The 12855-nt window shown below is 37.2% G+C and overlaps 1 protein-coding gene across 2 annotated transcripts in view; it reads left to right on the top strand.

The window, feature by feature from the left end:
- The window catches only part of RAB6A (RAB6A, member RAS oncogene family), an 87320-nt gene that overhangs the window by 50752 nt on the left and 23713 nt on the right, over window positions 1-12855 (top strand). The window contains exons 3-5 of one of the 2 annotated variants that reach the window (XM_049652026.1): window positions 1787-1840; window positions 3224-3329; window positions 5306-5417. In XM_049652026.1, the coding sequence (XP_049507983.1) occupies window positions 1787-1840; window positions 3224-3329; window positions 5306-5417 (272 nt within the window). Of the gene's footprint in view, window positions 1-1786; window positions 1841-3223; window positions 3330-3395; window positions 3502-5305; window positions 5418-12855 lie in introns of both variants that reach the window. The other variant, XM_049652021.1, reaches the window with a different exon arrangement.

Below are 12855 nucleotides of genomic sequence, written 5' to 3'. Positions count from 1 at the left end.
CTGTGAGATCATGACGTGAGCCAAAGTTGGTGCTTAACCAACTGAGCCACCCAGGCTCCCCCACCCCCAATTTCAAAATTTACTGCAAAGCTACAGTAATCAAAATAAAGATAGACATATAGGCCAGTGGAATAGAATTAAGAGTTCATGAATAAATGCATATATCTATTGACAACTGGTTTTCAATTAAAGCACCAGGCCCAACCTATAGAATGGGAGGAAATATTTGAAAATTACATATCTGATAAGGGCTTGATATCTAAAATGTATAAAGAACCATAAATCAATAATAAAATGACACACTTAATTTTAAAATGGGCAAGGGAGGGGCACCTGGGTGGCTCAATTGGTTGGGCATTGGACTTCAGCTCAGGTCATGATTTCATGGTTTGTGAATTGGAGCCCCACGTTGGGCTCTGTGCTGACAGCTCAGAGCCTGGAGCCTGCTTTGGATTCTGTGTCTTGTCTCTCTGCCCCTCTTCCACTTGTGCTCTGTCTCTCAAAAATAAATAAATGTAAAAAAAAATAATAATAATAAAAATGGGCAAGGGACTTGAATAGACCACAGAGTTTTTGTTTGGGGTTATAAAAAAGTGTTAAAAACAGATAGTGTTGACAGTGGTACATCATTGTGGATGCAATCACTGCCGTGGAATCGTACACTTAACATGGTCAAAGTGTCACATTTTATGATACGTATTTTACCACAATTTAGAAGTAAAATCTGTCTTTAAAAAATACATGAGTGTCAGGGACGCCTGGGTGGCTCAGTCTTTTAAGTGTCCTACTTAGGCTCAGGTCATGATTTCACGGTTTGTGTGTTTGAGTCCCGCATCAGGCTCTGCTCTGACAGTGCAGAGTCTGCTTGGGATTCATTCTCTCATTCTCTCTCTCTCCTCTCTCTCTCTCTCTCTCTCTGCTGCCCCCCCCCCCCCCCCCCCCCGGCGCATTTGTGCTTTCTATCTCAAAATATATAAATAAACTTAAAAGAAATTATATATATGTATATATATATGTATGTGTGTAATTATATGTATATATAATTTTAAGTTTATATATTTTATATATATTATTTGTATAATATATAATGTTTATATTTTATATATACTTATGTATATGTATAAAATCGGTGTCAGTAGGTTCATCAGCTGTAACAATGGTACTGCTTTGGTGGGGGATGTTGATAGTAGGGGGTTTTATGCATATGTGGGGGTGGGGGTATATGGAAAATCTCTGTACCTTTCAGTTTTGCTGTCAACCTAAAACTACTCCCAAAAAGTAGTATTTTTAAAAATGGTTAAGATGATTAATTTTGTTATGTGTATTTTACCACAGTTTAAAATTTTATATATATATGTGTGTGTGTGTGTGTGTGTATAAGTATAAATATATATAAATCATTATATATTGGAAAAAGCTGGGCTTTTACTCTCAGCTCCATAGCAAAACCTTTGTTTCCCTAGACAAGTTTTTTAACTTCTCTGAACCCCAATATTATTAACTATAAAAGATTAAAATAGGGATGACAATAGCTACCCTTGCAGAGATGTATGAGGATTAGAGATGGTCATGTAAAGGGCCTTAAAGAATCCCTTACTACACAGCACATGTTCAGTGGTGGAAGCCATTATCACTAAAAATTTTGGTCATTTATACTTAGCTATGATATGTTTATTAATTATTTCTTCTAATTATAGAAGTCATAATTATCATTTGAACCCTAAACTGCTGGCTACCATTAAACTATTATTATTATTTAATTTTTTTGTTTTATTTTGTTTTACAGGCAACAATTGGTATTGACTTTTTATCAAAAACAATGTACTTGGAGGATCGAACAGTGAGTAATGTTTTCAGTGTGCAATTTTCTGCAGCACTCCAGGATAGAAAACTGTGATCAGAGCTGTAATCAGTAATTGTCATCGTAAGAAGTTCTTAGTAAAGTTGACAAAGTTAGTGTATAAGCTTTGAGAAAAACTGTTATTACAGAGTGGTAGTACTTAGCATTCTGATTTAATCCCCAAGTAAAATGCAAAGGGGAGAGAAGGCCAAGTTATTGGAAAGCCCTGAAGGCCCTAGGCTTGCTAAATAAAATATGTCATCCTGATTTGGAAAAATGATAACAGATAGCATTGAGATAATGAAGAGTATTTTCATCAAGAAATTAGAGCTGCTAAAGACTTTTTGAGTGCTACTCTTGAAGCATTCAGAAATATTTCATTTGAATATCACATCATTTGTGAATTTCGAGATTTTATTTGTCAGAATATGATGTATACCGAAGTGACTGTGAATAGAAGAAGTAATATGTATTTATTTGTTGGATTTAGACACCTGTCTTTTGGAATGCTCCCTTTAAGCACAGTGTATTCCAGCCTATTGTCTCTGGAAGAGATTCCTATCAACTAAGCAGTGACTGTCTTAAATGCATTATTTCAGGACCTAGACCCAAAAAAACATTATTGTGCTTCTAATGTTATTTCCTAGAAGTGTGTGGGTTTTTCTTTTATGTTTTAATGTTTAGCATGCCATTTCTTAAATTTTGAAAGCTTAGAAATTGCTTTATAATAGTACAGTACTACTTGTTTTCAGGCTTTTCTTCCTCAAATGTAGATGTGAAAAAGTAAGAAAATAAAGAAATTTTTATGTAGAGTTGCAAAAAGATATTTTTCCTTTTTTGTTGGGTTATATACAGTGTTCTGGGAAGAAACATGTGGGAGAAACATAAGCACAGTAGTCAAAGACCCAATTTCTGGACTCAATAGAAAAGAGATGCTTTTAACTTCAGAGAGGCTTTCAGAGAAGCGCTCACTCCTTTACTCTGATAGCCAGGGCTGCTTGTTGACATTTACTTTCATTTTTCCCTTTTATGCTCACTGAACGTCAACAGAATCTACTTTTTGCTGTCTGGAAGGCATAAGATTCAAAGAGAGGTTATAGGGAGTGAAAAAAAGGGAGCTGTATTTCTGATTCTGTGAAATATTCCCCTATTGCCATTTTTAAGTCATGTACCTACAGAGCAAATTTTTAATATTATTCTCTTTTGAAAAAGGAAAGGAGTTTTGTGTTATTTTCATTCTTCACATCCCTGCAACCTTTTGCATGAGTCTGCTTTTTACCTCCTTCCCACCTTCTCCCCTTTAAAAACATTATTTCTTTTTTATTTTTAGTATGAGTTTGGTTTTTTTTTTTTTTTTTTTATTTATTTTTTCCCATCCCACAGATCAGGCTGCAGCTGTGGGATACTGCGGGTCAGGAACGTTTCCGTAGCCTCATTCCCAGTTACATCCGTGATTCTGCTGCAGCCGTAGTAGTTTACGATATCACAAGTAGGTATTTTGCAACGGGTTGACCTTTCTTATTTTTCTTGCTTGTTTGACTGATTTTGTTGTTAGGTACGATTGCAATTATGGGACACAGCAGGTCAAGAGCGGTTCAGGAGCTTGATTCCTAGCTACATTCGTGACTCCACTGTGGCAGTTGTTGTTTATGATATCACAAGTGAGTGGGGGGAATTATGCATTTCTAATCTTCTTTCAACCTTTAGCTTAGCTGCATGCATGTTCTTGTCTTGTGCTTGTTTTCTATACTAGCATGTAAAAATGAGTTTTGTCATAGCAAACCTTATAGACCAGCTAGGTCAGAAATATTTGCTTTTGTGTATGTACCAATATGCTTTATTTCCACTGTGCCAGGTTTTTTTGCCATGGAAATTTTCCTTCAGATCTAATCATGAATTCTCTCCAAGGCTTTCTTAGTATCCTGTTATCCCTAAGTCACACCATAATTATGGTTGGAAGAATGTCTCCTTTTTCATTTAACTTGATCTCAGATTTCTCTAAAATAAAATAATCTGCATTTAAGCCTCTTGCCAACATTTTCAGATTCTCCAAGGCTCTCTGTTGAGGCTATTAAAAGCTTCTGCTAGCCAACTTTTCTCTGCTTTCCACTTCCAGCCATCCTCTCTCTAGAGAAGGCAGAGAAAACATGTAATGTGCAGTTTTCTATTAATCATTTTCATTTGAATCACATCTGGATTCTGTGACTGACTTTTTTGCTAACAAACTACATTTTCATTTCTCTCCAAAAAGAAATTTTAAATAGGAGACTAAAACAAGTGATGATCTTCCTTTTTCTTTTCCCTAAAGACTGAATAATGTCTTTGGCATTTTAAGTGCCTGTAAATTTCCCACAGAACATGGTGACTGACAGGGAAATGCTCTCTGATTAAAATTGTCTTTGTAAATTGGTTTATTATATATATCAGGCAATATTAAGCCATCATTCCATATAGTAGTCCATAATTTGTAGGAAAACCAGAATAGTGTCACATCTTAGACTTATTTCAAAAAGAGTGTTACATATACAAACTATTGATTTGTGTTAGTGATACTATACATTTTTGTATATCTGCTAGAAGTCATAACTACTTAATAATTGCAATGGCAGAATTATAAGTTACAAGTTTGCATTCAGAGACCTTTGGGGGGGGTGGGGTATGTGCTATATGCAATCTTTCTTTTCTTGAAGCTTTACTTTGGGTTGCTACTTGTTTAAAACAATGTATGTTCATTGTGCATTGACAAGTTTTGCAGCTTTAAAATGTTTGTGCTTACTTTAACCAAATCAGGTAAAACCTGGTGTCTTTTTCTTTAAAAATGCACATGTGGTTAAAATATTAGTAAACTGTTTTCTGGAGCTGCTATAAAAAGTGTTTAAGTATTCTACTTAGAATTGGGTGCTAGGAAAGATGGATTTTGTTACAAGTGATTCTGGTGCATTAAACTAATAAACTTCAAGTTAAAGTGATCACAAACTGAATAAGCAGTGCAAACAGAGTGGTGTTTAAAGCTATTTAAAGCTTTACAAATTTTCTGGATGTGTTGGGATTTACTGCTGACATACTTTTGGAGATGCTTTCTTTGTCATGTTGGGTATGTGTAAGTAATCAAAAAAATGTTGTGGCAATGTGACACCATGTTATCTGCCGTAGCTGTCCTTAAATTTTAAAAAGCTTTTTTTTTTTTTAATTTTTATTATATATGGTACATTGCATTCATTTGGTCATGTTCAAAATTTTTATACTATAAAAGGAACCTTGAGGACTTTATTTTTGTGATTTGTCACTGACAGTTGTACTCAGATAAAATGGAGTTATGTTGCAGGCACATTAAAAGTGGGTCCTAATGTGCCACCCCCCCCTCCAACTTCCAGGGTTTGTTTTCGTTTGTTTTTGTTTTTTTAGTCTGTCACTTGGGGAGACTTTGCGGTAACACTAATCTCTCTGTCCACCCTCCTATACCAGATGTTAACTCATTCCAGCAAACTACAAAATGGATTGATGATGTCAGAACAGAAAGAGGAAGTGATGTTATCATCATGCTAGTAGGAAATAAAACAGATCTTGCTGACAAGAGGTATAGAGTGATTTTGTATGTGTATCGAATGTTTGATTTCTTCCTTAAACAACCTGTTATTTTTATTACTGAAGAATTGTTTTGAAAGGAGACATGTTTAATTCTTAAGTTTATACCCCCCTTTTCTTCAGTGTGAGAACCTGAAATATAAATGTAAACATTGAACATTTCCTTAAAGGAAAATGAGTTTTTTTGTTTTGTGTAAGCCCATGTGTAAATAGTTCTTGTGCAAGATTGTTTACATGTGGGGGGAAACAAAGATTGTTTACACACGAAGCTGGTAACTATTTTGCATTTTTTAGGCCTCATAAACATGAGCAGTATTCTGTTAAAGGACAAAATGTTTGAAGAAACAAATCCTATCTTTAAAAATTATTCATAATGATTAAATGCACACTCTTTTGGTAGACTTCTTATAAATATTCATTATAATTCAGTGGTGTAGTTTTTCTTTTCTTTTTATAAGTTGTATGGTTGAACCAGACTGTGTAGTTGAACTGAATAGCTTGATTGTAATACCTTAGTCAAATGAGCAAAGCCATATTCAAGTCACAGAATGCAAAATTATTAACATTCACTGTAGAGCCCATGGCTTGAATATCTGCCTTCAGCATCCTAAGTAATCTACTGGATAGTCTTTCTGCTTTAAATAGTCTTGACCATTTCACTTAATAGTAGAAGCTTTTACTATTGCTGTTTGTTTATTCATGAGATGGATATTGAAATTCAGGTATTGAATTTGTACTATTAATTAAAATGTTGCAAAGAAATCCAATATGTTCCAAGGCTTGTGCAAATGTTAAGCCCATTTCTTCCCATGGTACTTCATTTGGAATTGGTAGTACACTGACAAAAAAGTTTTTCTTGATTTAAAAGTAAACTCAGAGTATAATCATCTTTCCTTTATGAAAATAATTGTTTGGACATCAATTGGCATCATAAATTTTCACTATTTTATTTATCTACACTATGAGAATTTCAAGATGATATAGGTATATATTCTTCTAGTAGAGAGTCTCTAGTTCTTTTATTTTCTTTTTTAATGTTTATTTTGAGAGAGAGAGAGAGTGCGTGCGCGTGTGTGCAGGGCAGGGGCAGAGAGAAAGAGGGAGAGAAAATCCCAAGCAGGTTCCACACTGTCATCGTGGAGCCCAATGCAGGGCTTGATCCCATGAACTGTGAGATCATGACCTGAGCTGAAATCAGGAATTGGATGCTTAGGGGCGCCTGGGTGGCTCGGTTGGTTGAGCGTCTGACTTCGGCTCAGGTCATGATCTCACGGTCCGTGGGTTCGAGCCCCGCGTTGGGCTCTGTGCTGACAGCTCAGAGCCTGGAGCCTGCTTCAGATTCTGTGTCTCCCTCTCTCTGTGACCCTCCCCCGTTCATGCTCTGTCTCTCTCTGTCTCAAAAATAAATAAACGTTAAAAAAAAAAATTAAAAAAAAAAAAAAAAGAATTGGATGCTTAAGTGACTGAGCACCCCCCCCCCCGCCAATACTTTAATTTTTAAATAGAAAAATTGTGTGTCTGAATTGTTTTGTTTTAACAGGTAGAGTTAGCCAAATGGATGAGTATATCATCTATTCTTTTATTGTGTAATATTTCAGTTGAGTACACAAATGCTAGAAAATTATACTTGAAGTAATTTTTTCTTCAAGGTAATGTATGTCCATTGGTTTGGAATTACTGCCTTTCTCAGCAATTTTTGCGAGACTATCACCCTTCAACTGTTAACATTTTTTAAAAATTAAAGCCTTGTTCATTCCACTAAATTAATTTTAAAATGAGTAAAATATTTAAATGTTTGTTAAAAAAGAATTAGAAGAAAAATGTTTTGGTAGTGAGTGGGTGACCTTTTATAAGCATGACATGAAGAGCGCCTGGGTGGCTCAGTGGGTTAAGTGTCTGACTTTGGTTCAGGCCATGATCTCACTGTTCAATATTTTGAGCCCCACATTGAGCTCTGTACTGACTGCTCAGAGCCTGGAGCCTGCTTCAGATTCTGTGTCTCCCTCTCTTTGCCCCTCCCCCACTCACATTCTATCTCTCTCTGTCTCAAAAACAAACATTAAAAAATATTGTTTTTAATAAGGGGAGCCTGGGTAGCTCAGTCGGTTGAGCGTCTGACTTCGGCTCAGGTCATGATCTCATGGTTTGTGAGTTCAAGCCCTGCGTCAGGCTCTGTGCTGACAACTCGGAGCCTGGAGCCTGCTTCGGATTCTATGTCTCCCTCTCTCTGCCCCTCCCCTGCTCATGATCTGTCTCTCTCTGTCTCAAAAATAAATATACATAAAAAAAATTTAAAAAATATTGTTTTTAATAAAAATTTTTTCTTAGAATCATGACATGAAACCCTAAAGCCATAAAGACAAAGATTGGTTAAGTCTGAATATTATCGATATGAAGATCATATTTACCTGTTAGATCAGCCGTTATTCAGAAGATTGATAATACATAGTATTGACAAGAATTTAATAAACAAGAACTCTTCATATACTGAAAATGTAACTAATATATTGGGATGAAGCAGTTTAACAGTATCAGAATTTAAAATACTCATGGACTTGGGCGCCTGGGTGGCTCAGTCGGTTGAGCGTCCGACTTCGGCTCAGGTCACGATCTCACGGTTCGTGAGTTCGAGCCCTGCGTCGGGCTCTGGGCTGATGGCTCAGAGCCTGGAGCCTGTTTCCGATTCTGTGTCTCCCTCTCTCTCTGCCCCTCCCCCGTTCATGCTCTGTCTCTCTCTGTCCCAAAAATAAATAAACGTTAAAAAAAAATAAATAAATAAAATACTCACTGACTCAAACCCACCTCCAGTAATTGCACAGATACACCTGCACAAATGTGGGGAAAAAAATGAACATACAAGAATGTTTATTTCAGGGGCGCCTGGGTGGCTCAGTCAGTTAAGCGTCCGACTTCGGCTCAGGTCATGATCTCACAGTTTGTGGGTTCGAGCCCCACGTTGGGCTGTGTGCTGACAGCTCAGAGCCTGGAGCCTGTTTCAGATTCTGTGTCTCCCTCTCTCTCTGCCCCTCCCCTGTTCACGCTCTCTTTCTCAAGAATAAATAAACATTAAAAAAAAAAAAAAGAATGTTTATTTCAACATTATTTGTAATATTAAAAATTAAAATCAATCTAAATGTCCATCAGTAGCAGTAGCATTTTATAAATGAAGTACACGTAGCTACTAAAAAGAATGAGAGGAATTTATTGATGTCTAACACATGAAGCTTAAAAAATGATTTGATCAGTATGTATAGCATGATATTCTTTGTGTTAAAAAAAAAAAATCGATGGTAGGGGTGCCTGGGTGGCTTAGTCGGTTGAGCTTCCGACTTCGGTTGAGCTTCCGACTTCGGCTCAGGTCATGATCTCACTCGTGAGTTCAAGCCCCGCGTCAGGCTCTGTGCTGACAGCTCAGAGCCTGGACCCTGCTTTGGATTCTGTGTCTCCCTCTCTCTCTGCCCCTAACCCATTCGCATTCTGTCTCTGTCTCTCTCAAAAATAAATAAACATTAAAAAAAAATTTTTAAGAAAATTGATGGTAGATGTATATATATATTTTTTTCTTTTATTTTTTAGAATAAATCTGTATAAGCATACATGGGACTTAACTGTCTCTACATCTTTGAGAAGGAGTAGGATTATGGAGGACTCTAATGTTAATGAGTGCCCTTTTTTTTTTTTTAAAGGTTCGTTTATTTTTGAGAGAGAGAGAACAAGTGGAGGAGGGGCAGAGAGAGAGGGAGACACAGAATCTGAGGCAGGCTCCAGGCTTTGAACTGTCAGCCCAGAACCCGACGCAGGTCTTGAGCTCACGAACCATAAGACTATGACCTGAGCCGAAGTCCAGTGATCACCCAGCTGAGCCACCCAGGCACCCCTAATGATTGCCCTTTTTAAAAATTACTTTGGTAATTAGGAGAAAAAGTTTTAATAAAAATGATTCAAAGTTAAATGTCTTTATCACATTGAGAATTACAATTTGTTGTGTGTAAAAACTTGTAGAAAAGACCAGAGTATATCTGTTTCAGTGTTTCAAAATAAGCGCCCTGTTGCTCAATACTTTCTGTCCCCTGTAGCCCAGTGATTCCCAGATGTTTAAATTTTGAGAATCAGTGGGTAAATTGGCTTATTAGACCCTCTTTTAAGATTCTGGCTATAAAGGATCATGGTCAACTTTTTCAATTTTTGTTTTTTGTTTTTTGTTTTATTTAAATTTTAGTTAACTTACGGTGCTGTAGTTGTTTCAGCGGTTAAATTTGGGGGTTTTAGATCCTACTTTTAGATGCTGTGATTCAATGAGTTTAGAATGGTATCCTTAAATCTGTATTTTAATGAATCTTCTAGCTGATTCTGACAAATTCATTGTATATGTATACCACATTTTCTTTATCGATTCATCCATCGATGGACATTTAGGCTCTTTCCATACTTTGGCTATTGTTGATAGTGCTGCTATAAACATGGGGGTGCGTGTGTCCCTTCGAAACAGCACACCTGTATCCCGTGGATAAATGCCTGCTAGTGCAATTGCTGGGTCGTAGGGTAGTTCTGTTTTTAGTTTTTTGAGGAACCTCCATACTGATTTCCAGAGTGGCTGCACCAGCTTGCATTCCCATGATTCCGACAAAATCAAACCACAGTTGGGACCATTGCTATAGCTGACCTTCAACCATTTGATTAGGGTGACTCCTAGTTTTAAAACTAGGAAGAGGGGCGCCTGGGTGGCGCAGTCGGTTAAGCGTCCGACTTAAGCCAGGTCACGATCTCGCGGTCCGTGAGTTCGAGCCCCGCGTCAGGCTCTGGGCTGATGGCTCGGAGCCTGGAGCCTGTTTCCGATTCTGTGTCTCCCTCTCTCTCTGCCCCTCCCCCGTTCATGCTCTGTCTCTCTTTGTCCCAAAAATAAATAAAAAAGGTTGAAAAAAAAAATTAAAAAAAAAAAAAAAACTAGGAAGAATTTCTCTGGAATCCTTTACATGTAGGATAGTCATTCACTCATAATAATCATTCTTTCAGAAGTATTTATTGAGTACCACTTATGTTTCAGAAGATGCTACTCTAGGGTAGAATAGTAAACAAAAAAAGCCAAGTCTTCAAGGAACTTTATTTCAGAAAATGAACCAGGCAAATAAATAAGTCAAAAAAACACATAGTAAAAAAAAAAAAAAAAAGCATGGTATGTTTGATAATGATAACATGCTAAAAGTACAAAAGAAAGCAGGGAAAAGAAATATGAAATGTCAGGTGTGAGTTTAAAATATTAGATGGAATAGGGGCGCCTGGGTGGCGCAGTCGGTTAAGCGCCGACTTCAGCCAGGTCACGATCTCGCGGTCCGTGAGTTCGAGCCCCGCGTCAGGCTCTGGGCTGATGGCTCAGAGCCTGGAGCCTGTTTCCGATTCTGTGTCTCCCTCTCTCTCTGCCCCTCCCCCATTCATGCTCTGTCTCTCTCTGTCCCAAAAATAAATAAAAAACGTTGAAAAAAAAATTAAAAAATATTAGATGGAATAGAAATGGAAGACTTCATTGAGAAAATGGTGAGTTTTGAGTAAATATGCTAAGGAAGCAAGGGAGTCAACTATGCAGATATCCTGAGGAGGAAAAGGTTCTAAGCTGATGGCCCAGAAAGTGCAAAATCCTTGAGTTGGGAATACATTTAGTTTATTTGAAGAACAGCAAGGAATCGTATATAGCTGGTGAGGAGAATAATGGAAAGTGTAGTAGGCAATGAGGTTAAAAAATAATAGTTTTTGAAAAAGACCATAAAGACCAGGTTAAGTGGGGCAAAGTAAAGACTCTGTATGAAATTGGAGGATTCATGGGGTGCCTGGGTGGCTCAGTCAGTTGAGCAACTGACTTCGGCTCAGGTCATGATCTCATGGTTTGTGGGTTCAAGCCCCGCATCAGGCTCTGTGCTGACAGCTCAGAGCCTGGAGCCTACTTCACATTCTGTGTCTCCCTCTCTCTCTGCCCCTCCCCACTCATGCTCTGTCTCTCTCTGTCTCAGAAATAAATAAACATAAAAAGAAATTGGAGGATTCAAGCAGAAGAGTAACTTTTCATAAATCACTGTTTGCTCTGTGGAAAATATGTAAGAGTAGAAGTGAAGAGAATAATCCAGGCTGAAATCGAAGCAAGAAATGATGATGACTTGGACCAGGATAGTGGTAGCATGTGTAGTGATCAGTGGTCAAATTCAGATACATTTTGAAGATAGAACTGTTGAAGATATACTCATGCAATGGATAGAATACATAATGATGGACAGAATATGGGGTGTGGGAGAAGGAGGAGTCAAGAATGATGCCTAGATTCTTGGCCTGATTAACTGTCATTAACTGAGATAGGGAGACACTTCATAAAGAGGTGGTTTAGGATGGAATATTATGACTTCAGTTTTTGGTCATTTTAAATTTAGAATTGCTATTAGATATTCTCATATGTAATTAGATGTCAGGTAGGCAATTGGATATATGAGCCTGGAGTTCAGAGCAGCAGTCCAGGCTAGATAAATAAGTTTGGGATTAATCAACATGTAGATGGGTATTTAAAACCATAATACTGCCTGGGATCACCAAGGGAGTAATTATAAATAGAGAAGAGGTCCAAAGAGTAAATTTTAGGGCGTCTGATAGAAGTGTTTTAAAGAAATGCACACTGTTGGGACACCTACATAGCTCAATCAGTTAAGCATCTGACTTGATTTTGGTTCAGGTCATGATCTCATGGTATGTGAGATTGAGCCCCATGTTGGGCTCTGCCCTGACAGCACGGAGCCTGCTTGGGATTCTCTCCCTCCCCCACTCTCTCAAAATAAGTAAACATTAAAAAAAAAAAACACATTGTTGATATATTTAGGGCTAAAGGTCTGCAAATTGTCAACTTACTCTCCAGTGTGTGTTTTTTTTTAATTTATACACACACACACATACACACACACATACATAAATACATAGAAATAAGAGGATAAAACAAGCAGATGTAGTAAAACATTATTAACAGGTGGATTGCTATATAAGAATTTCTGTGCTGTTGTTCTCTTTGCTTAGAATACTCATTTTCTTCTTTCCTAACTTTTCTAGAGAGTGGAGAATTTATAGAATAATATCTTGTAGGCAAGAAGAGAGTGGAATCTAGTACAAAGGTGAAGTTTGGGGTGTAAGGACAGTTTCCTCCATAGTAGCAGGACTAGAAGTAGAATATAAGTGTACACAACATAGATTGGTGGATAGATGTGGTGAGAGCTTGTGGAAATTCTCTTGCATTGCTTTGGTTTTCTGTGTTGTAGGAAGCTGAGTTTGTCAGCTGATATTTTAGATCCATTTAATTAGAATATTTGCATATTTATTAAATATCTATATGCCAGCTAGGCACTAGGAACACCAAGATAAGTGACATAATCTTGTACTTAAAGAACATATTACAATTTGAGACA

Source organism: Panthera uncia, chromosome D1 (assembly GCF_023721935.1).
Source record: "Panthera uncia isolate 11264 chromosome D1, Puncia_PCG_1.0, whole genome shotgun sequence".
NCBI classification, from domain to species: Eukaryota; Metazoa; Chordata; class Mammalia; order Carnivora; family Felidae; genus Panthera; species Panthera uncia.
The sequence above is the reverse complement of the archived record's forward strand: the minus strand, read 5'-3'. Positions and strand labels throughout refer to the sequence as shown.